We start from the raw sequence: 18963 nt of genomic DNA on the forward strand, positions 1-18963 counted from the left end.
CTGCTGGTGATTCAGCATCTCATCTTGGACTTCCCATCTTTAGCTGCAGTTTTTTCACTGGAGGGAGTCCCTACCACACAACCCACTCTGTTCTCTTCATGTGAGAAAATGGCAAACAAGACCCCTTGATGCCTCCTGAGTCAGATGGCATCCAAGGAGAAGAAGTGACCTGTTCCTCTGGTCACAAAACAGGCTGTTGGACTCATTGCTCTAATTGAAAAGTCTAATGGCATTCAGCTCCTTTGAACTTGCAGAAACCATCGTGCACACCAGGCAGAGAACTATTTCCAAAGCTGTCAGCATACAGTCATAGCAGAGATGGAGTTTTCTCTGTGTTCAGTTTAATTCAGGACTCAACAAACTTTCTGTGTAAAGGACCAAATAGTAAATACTTCAGGCTTTGTGGGCCAATGTCTGTTGTAACTACTCAGATCTGCCCTTGTAGCACAAAACCAACCATAGATAATATGCAAGTGAATAGGTATGCATATATTTCAATAAAATGTTGACAAAGAGAGGTGGGCCAAATCTGGCCATAGTTTGCTCCTGGTCTAATATAGTCAGCACATGGGCATATCTAGATAGGAACATAATAACCTTTACCATTACTTTTAAAAGAGCTTATTTCTCATCGGAGCGATTGGGAGAAGTCTTAAAAAAAAAAACAGTTTGAAAATTTCTGAAAGACAAAAGAAAGCAAAAGAGGGAGAGAAGAGAGAAGAAAATCAGAATAAAATAGGATTTCATTTCAAAAGAGGAATGGAGGCATCAAAGTGAAAAGAGCTCTTCGTAAGGCCTCTGTGGCCTCCTCTTACTACGACCAGGTCTTCAGGGGCCTCTCACACAGGCTCAGAAGCAGGCCGAGCCACACAGAGTGCACTGGATAGCCACAGATCACAGAATGTTCAGGACCATTCCAGCTCCTAAAGGAGAGGCCTTTCTGAGCCCCCAGAAGGGCTGGCAGAGAGAGCAGATGAGAACAGGGGGTGCTGGACAGAGGGGATTTGTGAAAGTGACTTTTTTTTTAAGATTTTATTTCTTTATTTGAGAGAGAGAGTGTGCAACCACGAGCAGGGGGGAGGGGCAGAGGGAGAGGGAGCGGGAGAAGCAGGCTCCCCTTTGAGCAGGGAGCCCAATGCTGGGCTTGATCCCAGGACCCTGAGATCATGACCTGAGCTGAAGGCAGACGCTTAACCTACTGAGCCACCCAGGTGCCCCTCTGAAAGTGACTTCTAATGGTCACATGTAAACAGGATCCTGGACCTTCCTATCCAGAGCTAATCCCCTGGTTGCAAGGCATATATATCCATTTGGCAAATTTGAAAGAGGAATTTAGTAATGAAAGATTTGAGTTTAAAAGTAGAGCTCCCAAGAGTCTGCCAAAGAAAGGTAGAAGAGAGTGATCATTAGATAGATAAATCCCCTGGCTGGGAAAGAAGGCAAGAAGTGGCCAATCTGGGGTTAATGGCCATTTTCTCTAGTTCACAAATCATGCATACTTTTTATAGATTCAGAAAGTTACCCTAGCTACAGAGCAATGATTTATGAACTATGATTCCTGGAATACTGCTGTCACAAGATGTTAACAATTATTATACGAGAAAAATTTCAGAGAAACTGAAGAATAAATTGACCTTGACAGGACACTATTGTGCATTTTTGCCTTGCTAGGTTATGCTTAGAAAGAAAAGTTATAGTGTTGGGAAAAAAAGGTTCATTTTGAAATTATTCTTAGGAACCAGATTTTTCAGAGCCAAGAACAGACTACTAACCTATGCCAATGCAGATTAAAAGAATTGCTACAATAGTCTAGCAGCGGTTCTCAAACTTGAGTGTACATTAGATACAGAGCTTGTTAAAACCAGATTGCTCGACCCACCCCCAGAGTTTCTAATTCAGTAGGTAAGGGTGGGATGCAGGAATTTGTATTTCTAACAAGTTCCCAGGGGATGATATGGCTGGTCGTGGTAGTCCAGGGACTTTACTTTGAAACCCACTGCCCTGCACCCAGCCCTTGCCTGACAGATATGAGAATCTGTTCAATAACACTACATATCTGCCTGAGATTTACCACATCGCAAGAAATCAATTAGATGGGTTTCTACCATGTGTGAGCGTATGTTGGATACAGCTTCAAAGTCAGGCTTATGGAAACATACGTGGCTTTATTTGGGGGAAGGGTTACTATACTTTGAGATAGTCTTCCTCCAGAACAGCTGCAGGCAGGTGTCCAGGGGGGAGTCTTCTCAGGGGGGCAACGGAATGTAGCATGTTCCAGGATTTATGTTTTTAAATGATAAGTCATGATTCTCCAACAAGTACAAAGTTGGAGAGGCCAGTTATCTCCTGACATTTCTTGCCTGGGGGACATAGTCCTTCAAAAATGGGAACAAAATTCAAAATGAATTTAACAGGGGGCAATAGTTCTTCAGAAATAAAATTCAGTTGGAACAACTGCAATGGGATATATCTGGGGATTTTTTTTAGGTTCTGACAGGACTGTGGAAGCAAATGTATATTAGAAAAACAAGGAGAACCTAGATGACCAGAATGTTGATGTGAGTCAGCCAAATTATAGTGTGTGGACGGACAGAAGGCAACAAATATGTCCTGAGATCTGTCACAAAAGGGCTGGGACACAATGCCTCTCAACTTCAAATCATTCTCAAGCATGGTCCCATTTTTGTTAGCATACTCTCGATAATGGCATGAAGAAGTTAGAAAAAGTTCACAGGATAGTAACATATCTCTAGAAAAATATGAAATAGCCCTAAGCAGAAAGGCTTGAAAGAAATTTGGGTTGTTAAGCCTGGAAAAAAAAAGGAAGGCAACTCTGTTGTGCCTTTAAATGAATTAGAGTTTTCTGCTTCTGGTCTTTTGCTGCAGTGATAAAGTAAGCAAAAGGAAATGGCCCTAATTTTTAAAATATTTGTGATTTTGGTTAACTTTAAGGCAAAATGTTCTTTAAAATAGGATGACGGGGGTATGTCATTTTGGGCCTTGGATTTTGCAAGAAGCTAATAGCAGTTGGGAATTTCATAGAACTCTTCCATGATTCCAGCACAGACAGGAGCGAACCTGAAGGAAAGAACTGCCATGGTCATTGAAACAGCCCAAATGCCCATCAATGGGGAAGTGCATGAATAAACTGTGATATATTCACACAGTCGGCTATTTATTATACAGCAGTCAAAATGATGAACTATAATCACAGATAATAATATAGGTGAATCATATGAATATAATACTAAGTGAAAAAAGTAAGTCTCAGAAGATTACATACAGCATGATGCCCTTTTATAATGTTTAAAACAACTAAAAAATTTTAATGCTTCTTAAGAATACAGGTAAATACAACATAACCATATAAAAGGAAAACAGATGACTGCAGTGAAAAAGACTGGCAATATTCACAGGCGGGCAAGGATATGGATCAGTGGAAATTCTCATATACAGCTGACGGGAAGATAAACTGGTTACAACCATTTGAAAAACTTTTTGGTATTACCTACTAAGTTAAACATATACAAACTCTATGACCCAGCAATCCCACTTCAGGCATGTACTCAACATATTTCACTTTAAGCCATATTCAAGAATGTTCACAGCAGCACTATTCATTAAAACCCAAACTGTGGGGCACCTGGGTGGCTCAGTCGATTAAATGTCCGATTCTTGATTTTGGCTCAGGTCATGGTCTCAGGGTCATGGCATCTAGCCCTGTATCAGGCACTGTGCTTAGTGTGGAGTCAGCTTGATTTTCTCCTTCTCCCTCTGCCCCTCCCCCTGCTTGTGTGCTCTCTCTCTCTCTCAAAATGAATAAATAAAATCTTTTTTTAAAAACCTGTTCATTAACAGGGGAATGGATATATAATGTGCAATATAATCATATAAAAATACTATACAATAGTGAGAAAAAGCAGACCGTGGTTACACAAAACAATATAGATGAATCTTGCAAACATACATTGAAAAAAAGAAGCCAGAGGGGCGCCTGGGTGGCTCAGTCGTTAAGCGTCTGCCTTGGGCTCAGGCCACGATCCCAGGGTCCTGGGATCAAGACCCGCATTGGGCCCCCTGCTCCGGGGGAAGCCTGCTTCTCCCTCTCGCACTCCCCCTGCTTGTGTTCCCGCTCTCACTGTCTCTCTCTATCAAATAAATAAATAAAATCTTGAAAAAAAAAAAAAAAAAGAAGCCAGAGACAAAAGAGTATATACTACATAATTGCATGTATATAAAGTTCAAAAACATGGAAAACTGATTTGTGATGGTAAAAGTCAGGCTACTGGTTACCTTGGATGAGGATAATGACTGGGAGAAGGCATGAGTGGGGCCTCTGGGGCTCTGGTTCTATTTCTCAATCTAGTTTCTTGGATGCTGGCTTCATGGATGTGTTTACATTGTGAAAATTCACTTGTGTATATGTCTTGATGTCTTATATTTCAATTAAAAGTTTGAGAGAGAAGAGAGAAAAGGGAGGTAAAAATTTTATTTAAAAAGAATGGAAGATATGAAGAAATAGTACCCATAAGCATATTTTTCAAAATGTATTTCAAAGTATATACAGTATGACTAGATAGTAAAATCATTTTTGCAATGTTTTACCTTCATGTTTAATGTTTATGTCTATTTACATAGCCATCCTTTTATTTTTTCTTCCTTAGGCCACCTTATTTTTATTATGAATTTATGTGGGAAAAGGAAAATTTAAATAAGCATATCCCAACCTTTTTTTTTTTAAGATTTTATTTATTTATTTGACAGAGAGAGACACAGCGAGAGAAGGAACACAAGCAGGGGGAGTGGGAGAGGGAGAAGCAGGCTTCCTCCTGAGCAGGGAGCCTGATGTGGGGCTCGATCCCAGGACTCTGGGATCATGACCTGAGCCGAAGGCAGACGCTTAATGACTGAGCCACCCAGGCACCCCATATCCCAACTTTTGCAATAATGTTTTGCAGTAACATCTTTTCTGATTTAAAAAATAATACCTTTTTTTAAGTTTCAAAAACAAAAATCAAAACAGGGAAGAAATCCATAATTCTACCACTGAGAACAAATCACTCAACATTTTGATGTGTATCCTCCCAGTCTTTATTATGATTTAAAAAAAATTTTTTAAAGCAGGGGTTGGAGGGGATGGAGAGGAAAGCAAAGAAGTGATGAACGTGTGGTTCAGGACGATGTTTCTTTGGTGGGAAAGACGCAGGAGCTCAGGATGCAGGAGGGGAACCTACAGGTCGGGTACTACTAATGTTCTTTGGGATGCTTATTCACTATTAAAAATAACTTAGAAATAAAGAAATAAAAGTGGGTGAAGGTGGTCAAAAGGTATAAACTTCCAGTTACAAAATAAATAAGTCATCAGATGTAATGTACAACATGGTGACTATAGTTAATAATACTGTATTGTATATTTGAAAGTTGCTAAGAGAGTAGATCTTAAAAATTCTCATCACAAGGAAAAAACTTGTAACTATGTGTGGTGATGGATGTTAACTAGACTTATTGTGGTGATCATTTCACAATACACACAAATATCAAATCATTATATTGTGCACCTGAAACTAATACAATGTTATATGTCAATTCTATCTCAATAAAAAAAGTAAAAATATCTCCAGACAATACCAGAAAATCAATGAGCAATGGAGCTAATAAATAATACAGGAACTCTCAGTTAGGTATCAACATATATAATCAACATACAAAAATCAACAGCTTCCATAAATACAAATAATAATCAGCTAGAGGACATAATGGTAAAGAAAACCCCATTTATAATAGCAACAAAGATAATTAAATACTTAGGAATAAATTTAACAAAAATGTGCAAAACCAATGAGAGGAAACACTCTTGAAAGACACGAAATTAGACTTGAAACAAAAGGAAAGGCATCCTTAAAGTGCTTGGATAAGATAACTCAACACCATAAAGATGTCAATATAACACAATCCCCGTAAAAATATCTACAAGCTTTTTTTATGGAGCTGGACAAGTTGATGCCAAAGTTTATAAGGAAAAGCAAGCATGCAGGACTAACCTAGAACACACTAAGAAATAAAAACTATAAATGTAGACTAGTCCTACCAGGTATTAAACTATACTATGCGTCCCCATCATTAAAACAGGGTCCTACTGGGACATCTGCATGGCTCGGTAGGTTAAGAGTACGACTCTTCATCTCAGCTTAAGTCTTGATCTCAGGGTCGTGAGTTCAAGCCTCATGGTGGGTTTTGTGTTGGGCGTGGAGCCTACTTAGAAACAAAAACAAAAACAGGGTGTTGCTGCCACTGCCCATAAGAACAGCCACACAGACAAGAATAGAATAGGTAAAGGTGGCATCTTCAACCACAGAAGCAAAGATGGGCTATTTATTTTCTTATTTATTTTAAGATGAGCTTTTTAATAAATGTTGCTGGCACAACTAGGTAGCCACTTGGAAACAAAGGTAAAACCGGACCCATATCTCATACCAATACACAGAAATAAACTCCACACTGATCAGGAAACTAAATGTAAAATAAATAAATAAATAAATAAGGTAGAAAATAAATTAATAAATTAAAGTGGAAAAAATATGGTGAGCTCCTCTATAAACTCAGTGTAGGGAAAAGCTTTCTAACATTAATTCAAAATCCAGGGGCAATAAGGGAAATAATTCATAAATTTGACCACATAAAAATGTTTTTTAAAGTTGCATGGTAAAATAAAGTCAAATAACTGCCAAATTAGATGAAAATATTTGTAGCATATCTCACAGCTTAAGGTGTGGTATTAGCTTAAGGGCTAATATCCACAATATATAAAGAACTCTTAAAATTTGACGGGAGAAAGCCCAAAACTCTGATAGAATAATGGGAAAGATACAGGAACAGAAAAAATGTTTCATAAATAAAAATAAAAATAACTTAAATTAAAATGGAGCAGGCACGGACCAATGGTGAGGATGTCTCACCAACCAAGGAATATGATTAATCCAACTCTATGCATCTAAGGGCCAGTTAAAACTCCAGGAATTCCCATAATAGTTTTTATGCTGAAAATGAAAGTAAGTTTTGTCTCCTAAAAACCTAAAATGCTATTATTAAGACAACACTAGGGTGCACTGACAAATCAGAGGAAACAAGAAAATGACTTCCCTTCCCTTTCATTGCTGAATGTCACAGTTTTTTCCGTGGGTTCTGAATTCCAACTCTTACACTTGATAAGAGTGGCCACCATGATCCAAACACGGAGGTGTCAGAAGGTTTCGGTGTGAACCAGTTATGCTTCCCAGGTCCCTTCTACCTCTAAAATTCCACACTTTATTTTTTATTTTTTTAATTATGTTCAATCAGCCAATACATAGTACATCATTAGTTTTTGATGTAGCGTTCAACGATTCATTAGTTGCGTATAACACCCAGTGTAGATTGATGACCTGGTCTCCCAAAACAGCTGCTAAAATCTACCCACTCAGTTCCTGAGGCAAGAATGGCTTTCCCAGACCCCCTCCTCCTAACTGCACAGGGAGTCTTCTCTGGGGACGCTTCTTATTCCCCATAGCAAAACCCCCGATATACGTTTGTTTTTGTGTTTATATTAACTCTATCATTGCTTATACAAATGAAAGATGTAATAGGGTGAGGAAATAGGGGTGAAATAAGCACAGGAAGAAAAAGTGGTATGTTGAGTAATGTTAGAACACAAAAATGCACTCTTTGGTTTCTATGTTATCTAGAGCTGGGCCTCAAATTTGCCTTCAGCTTTCCTAGCAGGCGGAGCAGAGAGGGAAACGGGAGGAAAGAGAAGATTCATAATGCCCATAAAATAATTGGGGCCAGTTTTTCCAAAGACCGTATTTCCATTTGCGTGGAGCTGTGTCCCAGCAGTATGTTGCAACGGGCTTCCTCTACTAGCCCATGGGAGCCAATGGTTACATAGCAAGGAGTTTTGCAAGTTGGTTGTTAAATCACTGGTAGCTTGAAATCTGCCGTGGTGGGAATATTCAAATACATTACAGATATACAAATCAGGGCATTTTTTCTTTCATTTTTTTTCCTTCTCTCTCTCTCTCTCTCTCTCTCTCTCTCTCTTTTATTTTTGCCTCCAGAGAGCCAGTTTACCAGCACACCCCTGCATGTTCTAAAGGTCCTTGTAGGAGAACACTATTCTAGGCCAGAGTTGCTGCAAGTGGGAGGGAGAGAGGCTTGGTGTACAAGCTTGCTGAGTGCCGTAGAGACATCCTGCAGGAGAAGAGAGCCTAAACATCTATGCCCGAGATCGGAAAATGACTGGAGTATGCATCAGCATTATCTACCCCCACCCCCTCAGTCCTTCCTTTCCAATCCTACCCTTTGGAATTTCATTCCTGGGATTACAAGAAATGCTATGCCCAGTGAGGGACAGACATACCTCCCCATTCAAAAATGCATCCAGAGAGACCGGGGAAGCTCCAGTGAAGGATTTTATGCTTTCCATGAGGTTAACATTTCCCAAGCCTGTGTTTCACAGCATTGTTAACAAAAGTTCCATGCTGAAATAAATTTGGGAATGAGTGGATTAAAGTTATCTTTACTGCAGGACTTTTCAGAGCCTTTGGGAGGCAAATGTGTCCTTGTGGCACAGAGTGTACATCAATTCCCAAACTTACTTTACCCAAGGACACTGTAATAGCACATCTTGGGACACCAGGCTGAAAAACACCTGGCTAATCAGGGTTCCTTGCAGTTTTGCAAGGTAATACCAGGACATTATTCCACAGAAATATTTTTTTCATATAGGACTTGAAGCTCTGGCATTTTTTCTTTATAAAAACATGAGTTGCATGTCTTTGCTTTTCACCTGAATCATTTAAGTCCAAAGGTGTCCACACATCCATCAGCAGAGCTTACTTAAGGCATGCAGGGAATCATTTCAGGACAAGAAATTTCTTAACTCATGGCCTGTGTCCCCAGGAACTCACTCCATCCTGTTTTGGAAACCAGGCATTGACAATGTCAAATCCCAAAGCCAGCACACATTTCAACTCATAAGACTCTACAGCAGAGAATAAGCATTTCTCGTCATTTTTTAACCTTGAATTTTTCACCTTCCCTCAGCTCCCATTCTATTTCTTTTTTTCTTTTTCTGTCTTTTTCCTTCTTCTTGAGATAGCTTTATAAACTCCTAAGATGGTTTACTGTGATGTGGGCAGCCCACATATATATTCATTCACCTAATCATTTATGGAGCCCCTCTGGGTTCTGGGCCACGAACGGGACAGACCAGGCCATGTTGTCACGGAGCTCATAGTACAACATTAATGAGTGTTCATTTCCTCTCCTACTTATCTCCTTTATTTGCTTTGTCTTGGTTCTTTCTCCCCATTTTGCTTGACACCCCATGCTGCTCCTCCCCACTCTTGTTCATCCTTTCTCCTCCCTTCCTTGATAGCTTTTTCCAGTGACTAACAGGAACCCAGCTCAGCTGGTTTTTATCACGCTCCTGTCCTTGCATTTTTCCGACTCAATTAAGCCATTACCAGGGCTAAATGAGGCATGGACTCTCCAAAAGTCACACCTGTCGTCAGGGAGATGGAGGGTAAGAACCTGTGCAGCTGGAGGGCGAACAGCAAGCCCGGCTGGAGGGAGGCAGCCGAGTGTGACTCGGCAGCTTATGTTCCCACCAGTGCTGAAAGAGGGCCCTCATTTTAAAACAAGATGTCCCTTGCTTTAATACAGAAGGAATGAAGTGTGACACAGACCTGAGGATGGTCACATTAATGATGACAGATAAGATGTCCCTAATTCTTCAGCAAATGCACACCAGGTGCATATAAAAATCCACATTGTGGATGTGTCCTCAGCAAGAGGTAAAGCTGTAACCAGAGCCACGTACACGGGTTTTGTGGTTACTGGTTGAATTTCTCAGGTTTTTCCCTATTCACCCTCATTAAAATATACACATTTCACCTTTCTGCAATGGTGGCTTTGCACCTTACTGTTACTGTTCTTTATGATCAGTATGACAAAAGAGGGCAAAGGTTATAGTACAATAAATCACAGACAAATCAATGTACTCACCCTATGTAGATAAATGATTTCTACTGGAAATCAATTTTGGTTTCATAACCACCTTTTTTCTAGGCAACTTAGAATTTTTATGTCTGCAGCCTAGGAATCAACAAATTGTAGTTTTTGAGCTTGCCATGCCTCTAACTTACTGAGTGGTTTTATTTATTTATTTATTTATTATTTATTTGAGTGGTTTTATGTTTAGAGGTCTATGCTTCGGTTTTATCTGGTTGAAATGTAGGTAAAATCATTCTTCTCTAGAGTTACACAATTTCTGGAAATGTTAAAGCCAAGGGGCAAGAGCCAAGGTGGTTTTTTACTTTGATGGAAATTGAAATGTCGCAATGTTGCCTTCTAACCTTGCCCTTCTATCCTGTCAATTCACCCTTGACTCTGGAACTTTGGGGACAAATGCAAGTTCAACAGATATTGACACTTTTCAGTACCAGGTTCCCTGTTCAGTGCTGGGAACGCCACCCCTTCTCTGTTTTGTCCTACAATTGCCTAACCAACCCCTGGTTTTTACTGGTCATGCTCCATTCATTTTCATTCAGCAAATATTTGTGGAGCACATACTAAGTTCTAGGCATTGTGCTGGGTGCCAAGCTACAGGGATGAGAAGAGACAGGCCATACCCTCAGGAAGATTCTGGCCCCCACTTTGAATTTATTCTCCTGGCAGTTATCTCCTGCCTCTGTACTCCCTCAACACCTACTTCATGCCTCTTTCTAGCATTTACATCACTGTACCTATAATACATATCCTTGTCTCCTTTTAAACCATGAGTACCTTGAAGACAACAATCTCAACTTTCTCTCCTGGGTGCCTCGCACTCCCTAATGTCTAACACATAGGGGAGCTCAATAAATGTTTTTGAATGAATAAATAATTGCATGGATTTACAAATTAATAAACCTATGGAGCCATAGACCAGTCTGCCCTGACCTCCCATCCCACATCTCTTGGATTAGGAACTCAACGATCAGTCATCTGTTAGCACTACAACACTCCTCGTGATTTCAAGGACCTTCTAAATGTAAAACCAGCTGGTACACGGGTCATTTCTTCTTCCAAATATATTTGCCATTGAGATGAAGAACAAATACTAGCTTCAGCTTGTGTTTACAATACTTTTTTGCAGGAGGGCAAACATGATTATATATGATTTAAATGAAATGAACTTATAGTAAGGAAAACAAATGAGTTTACTTGCGACTCATGGATAGATACTGTTAATATAGCGACAGAAAGAAGAAATATAACAATGGCTTAAACAAGCTAGAAGCTTTTTTTATCTGTCATGTAAAAGTCCGGAAACAGCCTGATACAGAGGTTCTGCTCCATGAAATCATCAGCTCATGGTACCATCATTCCCTAAGATAGGGTGCCTGGGTCATGATGGACTCCAACTGTCACCTAGACCTCCATGCAGCAGAACGAAGGAAGAGGGATGAAGGGACAAAGGACAAACACTAACTCCTAAGCAGTTTCTTGGAGGCTGCCAGAGGCACTTCAGCTTACATCCCACTGGCCACACGTGATTATAAAGGAAGTTGGGGAAAATGGTTTTTATTTTGGATAACGACATGTCCAGCTAAAAACGATTTTAGTGTGGCATAAAAGGAGTACAGACGCTAGCAATACAATCAGATGTCTCCACTGCAGATACTGCAACTGAAGTGTTATTTGACTCTTCAAGGACTATTGTATTCTGATTCCTGCAAGCTGAAGTCACAATGATGAACTCCAATTGTTAATCCACTGTGCTATGATCACAGTTGGTACTGCTCTGTCACTATCAATGACACTATCTGTCACTGCTCTGTCACTCCTCACAGGAGTGAGGGAGAAGAAAAAGAGAGCTTTTGCAATAAGGAAATTAAGGGGCAGTGGGAGTCTGGGTAAGGCAGCGGCAACGGCAGTCAAAAGGGGAAGGCAGGGGGGAGAAAGATGGTAGAATCAGCAGGACAAAGTGGTTGGACATTGGAGGAAAGGGAGAGGGAGGATCTAGAATGATTTAGCTTTAAAGCAAATTAGACCCTCGTAATTGGACTTAAAAAGGGCAGTTTGGAGACTGCATTAGACTGGTGGAGTTAACTGCTGTAAATTGACCTGAAATCTCTCCTTGATCTATTACTTCTTGCCATGAATTTTCTTTTGAATGGATTAATTAAGTTAATAAACTCCAAGTAGTTAATCTTTCACAGGGAAAATTTTACAGGTCTTAGTGACCTACCTTAACCAGTAATAATGTTCCCTCTCCTAATTCAGTACACTACTCGGGACTCCTTAAAATTCTTAGTTCTTGAGGCATTCTTAATTCAAGTGCCAGAATTTCTCACTTGAGTAAGCTGAATATATGGAGAATCTATTCCCCCATCTAGAAAATGGAGTTGGTACTGCAGTTGCGAAATTTAAAATACATTGGATGTTTAAAGGACATGACACAAGGCCTGGTCCAATAAATGCAAGTTTCTGTCTCCTTCCAAAGTGCTTTCTTTTTTGTATGCATTCATTCAACATTTATTTAGCAGTTACTAGTGCAGACACTGGGCTAAGTGCTAGGGAGCACAGCTACATTTAGTTCTTGAAACCAAAGTTATAATATCTTTTTTTTCACTTCTGAATGTTGAGGTAAATTCTGATCCTCTACACCAGTGTGCCTGCCTACTGGACTGGGAGTTCCTGAGGGCAGGGAACATGCATATGTTTGTTACCTTTATATTCCCGGTCCTTAACACATGTACTTATTAAATGTATGAATGAATGCATGACCAAGGTCCAAGAAATGAAGCCAAAAATCTAAATGCAGGCCTGGAGTCAGAAAACTACTCCAGGTAGTTCTGGATGGATCATGGATGTTCAGACATTATTGGAGACAATTCCATGAATGTTGAGTGTCTGTGGGGGTACTTCTTCCACATGGGGCCCAGTAGCTTCTGCTAGAACGGCTATTGGAGGAGGTGGGGTGCCTAAAGGGCAAGAGGCAGCATGTGACAATGATTAAGGGTTTGGGCTCTGGAATCAGACATTTATGCATGTAATTACAGTCAAATATGAAAAATCTCCCAAGAGGAGAACTCCAAGATCCAAGATGTAAAAGATTATACCAGGTGGACCTGCCTAGTCTGAGGGTCCAGGGAAGGCCTCCTTGAAGAGTCCTGTAAGTTGCTCACTGTACAACTGAGGGGTTAGTGTGGGTGGAGATCCAGGCTATGCTCCACTCCCAAGATGGATGCCTTAGTGCAGGGCTGTGTCTGGCCCAGAGGAGTTCTTTCCTCCATTCACACAAAGGCTCCAGTTTGCGAAGCTACAGCCCGTGGTTATGAGCACCTAAAAACTGAAAGATAAATAGATGTTTTCCAGGCAAAATTTAGGCCAGAGGGACCAAGGTGGGGGAACAGCATATGTGAGGTCTGGGGATTTTACAGAAGGCCTGGTGCACTTGAGGAACTGAAGGAATTTTGGGATGACTGGAGCATGGAGTTCAAAGAGAAGATCACCAAGAGTGAAATTGGATCACAGCTAGCATTTTCTGTGAGTTTACTAATTACACTATGTTAATGGCCCTCCATGCTTTATTTTATTGAGATCAAAGAAAATGACTTTACCAAAGTCATATGTTAGAAAACAGTGAAACTATGATTCAAAGCCAGATTTAACTTCAGAGCCTGGGCTCCAAACCACATGTTCCATGGCATCCAAAGATTTGCAAAGGCAGATTGCAAAGGGATGCAACTGGAGGCAGGAAAGCCTATTGGGAAATAGTTGTAGAAATCCAGATACGAAATGCTGGCAGGCTTAAGATGGCTTTGGAAATGGAAAGGAGTAGATGGATTCCAGAGATTTGGGAAGCACAATCTACAGGACTTGGAGGTTGTCTGAGTATGAAAGGCAATGATGAGAAGAGGGAGGAGGCTAGGATGACTCCTTATTTTGTGTTTTTGTGGATGGTGCATCCTTTGCTGAGATTAAAGAACAATGAAGTAACAAGTTTGGGAGGAAGGTGAGTTTAGAGCCTCTCAAGTTGGAAACACCTGTCATCCAGGTGGAGATGGCCAGCTGACAGTTCAGTGCTGGCTCTGAAACTCAGGAGAAGCTGTATAGTTACCCAACATCAACATATCGTTGGTAATTGACCCAGAAAGTGAGTGAGAGAGTGTAGAGAAGAACAAAGATTTCCTAGCAGAAGGACTTTTCCCCCGATCCAGCTGTTGAGCCTTATCAACATAATCTGACCTTTGATTTATCTGCATCCTTTACAAGAACTATTCCTCAAAGGTTTATGGAGTGTCATATTATAAACTGAAACCAGAGATCTGTGATAAGAAGGTACAAAAAAGGGAGTCTACCATAATAAAGAATAAAGAACAAATGGCCTTTTCTGACTTTTTTTTTATTCAAAGCCAGATTTAAATGTAAATAGGACTCATTCTGTATTTTCTATAAGAACATAGGTGCTGAATAAAATATCATTTATATTACAATAATGCAAGGAACTGCTTCTACTAGGAAAATCCCATGCATTATTCACGCAGAAGAATGAATGAATTAAAATCCAGCAACATCAGTGGAGGCCTGAGCTTATCAATGACCTCTTTAAAATGTGGCCTCACAACTGAACACAGTCCTTCTCCAATATTGCAAGTAAAGTTTTCTGTATCTTACACTAAGTGCTATAAAAATGAAACTCTAAGTCATGCCTTCCCCTCCTACCCCTCAGCCTCTCTAAATGGAAATTCTAAGCCATGTCAGTTGCAGTCATCATAATGAGATGGGATTTAGGCTTAGCTGAATTCATTTTGTCTCTTTTCTTTTAGAAAGCATCGCAGACACCCTTTCCATGATGTGGCTTCTAAAGACTCAAGGACCACCCACCTTACTAGTCTGCAATGGGAAAGGCAGAAATGGATATTCAAACCCCACAGCCTCCGTTCTGTTATTAATCACTCTGTAGACATGTGCCCCCACTACAGAGAGTGAACCGCACCAAGGGGCAAAGTTCCAGGGGCCCCCAAACCACCAGCACTCTTGTCCCCCCCCACCCCCTGGAGAAAAAGCAGAACTATGGCGTTTAATAGATGTTGTTTGATCTTCTTGGCAATTACCTGGTGCACTTCTGCCTATGGGCCTGACCAACGAGCCCAGAAGAAAGGGGACATTATCCTCGGGGGACTCTTTCCTATTCATTTTGGAGTAGCAGCCAAAGATCAAGATCTAAAGTCAAGGCCGGAGTCTGTGGAATGTATCAGGTAAAGAAAGGAGCCAAGTCAAAGAGTCTCTTCTCTTCTGGTGGTTGTAGAAAAACTGTACCAAACCCAAAGTAATTTTTTCAAACTTGGTTCTCTTCAAAAATGGTGATTGGTAGTCATGCTGAAATTATTCCACCACCACCCCTTTCTAAAAGAAATTTTTCAAATAGTAAAATGTCAAAAATGTTGAGTAAAAAAAAATCCATGGCCTGCTGGGGTATGTGTCCAGTCACTTGGTAACTGAATTGTCATTGTTCATCTGGCAGAAGTGTTGCCGAATGAAAGACTAAGTACCTAGAAGGAAACTTATTATAGGGCTTGCAAACCTGAGTAGTAAAATCTCCCATTTACCTTAAGTGCCCTAGGTGTTAAGGTCAGTAATACCTGAGTGTTGGCTGCCTCACTCTCACTGTTTTTAAAAAAGGATTTTAAAGTTGAAAGAAACCTCAGTGGTTGGCATGATCCAGGCATCTTCAAAATGCAGCCTGCAGGATTTTGGAAGTCCTTCTTATAGAAGGCTGAAATCCTGCTGCTTAACACAGAATATGCTTGACACCAATGAAGAAAACACAGAATCTATCTTAAGTGTCTCACTGAACTCTCTCTTCAGCCATTGGAAGACAGCTAACATGTCCCACTGAATCACTTCTTTTCCAGGCCTGAGTCTCGGTTTTCTGAACAATTACTTCATGACATGATTTCTAGACCCCTCACCATTCTCAATGCCCTCCATCTAATGCTCCCTAATTTATCATGACTATGATACGGCATCTAGAATTAGGCACAATTCCTTCAAACAAGATCTGACTTCTGCAGAGTAGAATGGACTGTATATCACCTCCCATCACCAGGATATTGGAGACCATGACTGCACCCCATTTCTAAGAGAAAATACCACTTTCTCTCTAAGACTTGCAATGTTCAGAAGGGATCCAGCATTTTTTTCCTGCTCTTCCTGATTGCTGTAAAATGAAAATGAAAAATACAATTACACCAACAAAACTGATTTCTGTTCATGTTTCTAATGGAAGCTGGAAAATTAGATAACATTTTCACATTTTTCTCATGAATACAGAAAAACTAAGTACAGAATTTCCATTATGCTGATTATATCCCTCATATAACCCATGTGGACAAATATCCTTTTGTTGTGCCCTACTGGACAGAGTTGTGTGTGTGCTACGTATATATGTAAGATCAAGCAAGAAGCCCTGAAATACTATATTTTTAAAATTATATTAAAGAAAGATAGCAAAAGCAGTATAAGTGTTTTATGTAAAGAAATATTCTATAATCTCTCTGAACTTTGCACGTTTAAAACAAATAGCTAAACCAAAAAAAATGATGGAAACATAAAGAAAATGACTAGGAGAAAATGTTACATTAAAAGTTAGGAACCTAAACAATACAGTGGAGTATAGCAAACTGTACTTCTTACCTCCTGTCATTGAGTCACTGTAACCTACCAGGTGGAGAAGGAACCTGCGGAGTTGTTCCATTTCTTGCTTTGGGCACTGATGCACTGATTCAGCACGCTTGTCTAGCCCTCACACTTACCTAGCCTAATTCTGGGAGACTGAAAACTATGTCACTGACCCTACTTCTCTTTGTTAAATTTGCTTGATATTTATTTAAAATAATGTTCTTTGAAAAGCAATACATGCTCATTTTTTAAAAACAGAATACATAAATAAAGCAAAAGCTCACAATTTTAAAACCCATTGCTCCCCCACCCAGGAATAACCACTGTTTGTAAATAGCCCTCCTATATATGTTTGTTAGTTTACAAAGATGAGGCCCATCATTTCCCTTTCCCCTTTGACCTCCAGTAATGTCATAATCTAAATTTGTGACTCGGCCAACCTGAAGTTATTTTTAGGCTCCCACCTATTAAAATCCTAATCTTACTTATATTTTCCCTAATCCTTTCTTTTAATCTCTGTATTATTTTTAATACTTCACATCAGCAACTTCAAACTCTGCTGGACGAAGCAGATACAAATTATTCATTCTATTACTAGTAACAGTCTTTGCTATCATCACTCCCTCTGTGAAAGGCACCATTCTGAGAATTTTGCATAATTATCTCATTTCACAGCCACCATATGAGGTAGGCACTGTCCCCATTTGACAGAGAGAACTCTGAGTCTCAAAGAACAGATCATGAAACCAGAGTAACAGAGCCTGATTCAAACCCAGCTTTGCCCAGTCCCTACTCTCAAGTGATTGACTAGAAAGCCTCCCATTTTCTTCCATTTCTTCTTTCTTCCAGGTACAATTTCCGCGGGTTTCGTTGGTTACAAGCAATGATATTTGCCATCGAGGAAATCAACAGCAGCCCAGCCCTTCTTCCCAACATGACACTGGGATACAGAATATTTGACACTTGCAACACCGTTTCTAAAGCCTTGGAGGCCACCCTGAGTTTTGTGGCACAGAATAAAATTGATTCTCTGAACCTTGACGAGTTCTGCAACTGCTCAGAGCATATCCCCTCTACCATCGCTGTGGTGGGAGCAACTGGCTCAGGCATTTCCACGGCAGTGGCAAACCTGCTGGGCCTCTTCTACATCCCCCAGGTATACGTGCCTTCTTAGATGGGGCAGCAGTGTAAGCAGGGATCAGGACTCAAAGGGCTGCCATGCCCACTGTCCATGCAGCTTGCTATTTTCCTACCTCCGGCTCTACATTAGCATAGAAGACCTTTTAACTAGTCAGGGCACTGTACCATGACCATTTCAGAATTCTGAGACCCCAACATCAACCATGGCAACTAAACCTTCAACACTCTTCCAAAATTCTTTTAAACATATTGTGTATAAAACTTTTGTCTTTTTTATCAAAGTGTTCAGTTATTTATTTTTCACTCCCTTCCTTTAGTAAATGACATTCTTCTGCCTATACTAAAAAGAATGAGACCATGTGATGTAAATCCCACCTTTCAAACTCAAAATATCTGTCCCTAATCCTATTCCCTTAAAAGTCTACCTCTCTACCTTCTGGCTGAGAGTTTAGCTCAGGGGGAAGCAGAGTGTATGTTCTCACAGAACAGGAACTTAATCATTGTCTTGCACATTCTAGAAATGGAAAGTACTCTATTTCATTCAACAAATACTTATAGACCATATATGAATAAATAGTGTCCACCTTGCAGGAACTCAGCCTCAATGAGGAGATGTCTGTATTTTCAAATTCTAGTAAACAGTTCACTAAAACAAGTGCTATCATAAACATTTATTCAAGGTTGCATACTTCCCCCCGTGAAGTAAACCTTTTTGCATGTTAATATTCATAGATCTATGACATCATTTTATAATAGTGAAAAATTGGAAACAACCTAAATGTCCATGGATGGGACAATCAGCTCAATTGTGAATGTCCTTTATAACAATTTTTTAAATTCAATTATAAATGATAATTGATTTATCATTTTCAATGTTTAATATTTAAAATTTGTAAGAGTACCTTTCATAAATTCACATTTATATGTTGGGAGTCTCCATTTCTTTGGTGATAGACATTATCCATTTATATACATATGGCAACTAAAAAAAGTCTTGTCATCATTTCCCGAATCCTTACTTCAGGGAATTAAAGGTGTTTCCCATGGGGAAGCCCTGGCTCTATAACTTTTTCTCAAAATGATCTAACAATGCTCTTATCAGTAAATGTGCTG

At 39.9% G+C, this 18963-nt stretch overlaps 1 protein-coding gene across 2 annotated transcripts in view; it reads left to right on the plus strand.

Moving 5' to 3' along the window:
• Nucleotides 1-15102: 15102 nt before the first annotated feature.
• CASR (calcium sensing receptor) overlaps nucleotides 15103-18963 on the plus strand; it is a 29272-nt gene continuing 25411 nt past the window's right edge. For both annotated transcript variants that reach the window (XM_028110666.1, XM_028110667.1), the window contains exons 1-2: nucleotides 15103-15287; nucleotides 17560-17866. In XM_028110666.1, the coding sequence (XP_027966467.1) occupies nucleotides 15103-15287; nucleotides 17560-17866 (492 nt within the window). The remainder of the gene's footprint in view (nucleotides 15288-17559; nucleotides 17867-18963) is intronic.

Source organism: Eumetopias jubatus, unplaced genomic scaffold, assembly GCF_037043125.1.
Source record: "Eumetopias jubatus isolate StellerSeaLion01/CBP00866 unplaced genomic scaffold, mEumJub1_p1.0 scaffold_1, whole genome shotgun sequence".
Lineage (NCBI taxonomy): Eukaryota > Metazoa > Chordata > Mammalia > Carnivora > Otariidae > Eumetopias > Eumetopias jubatus.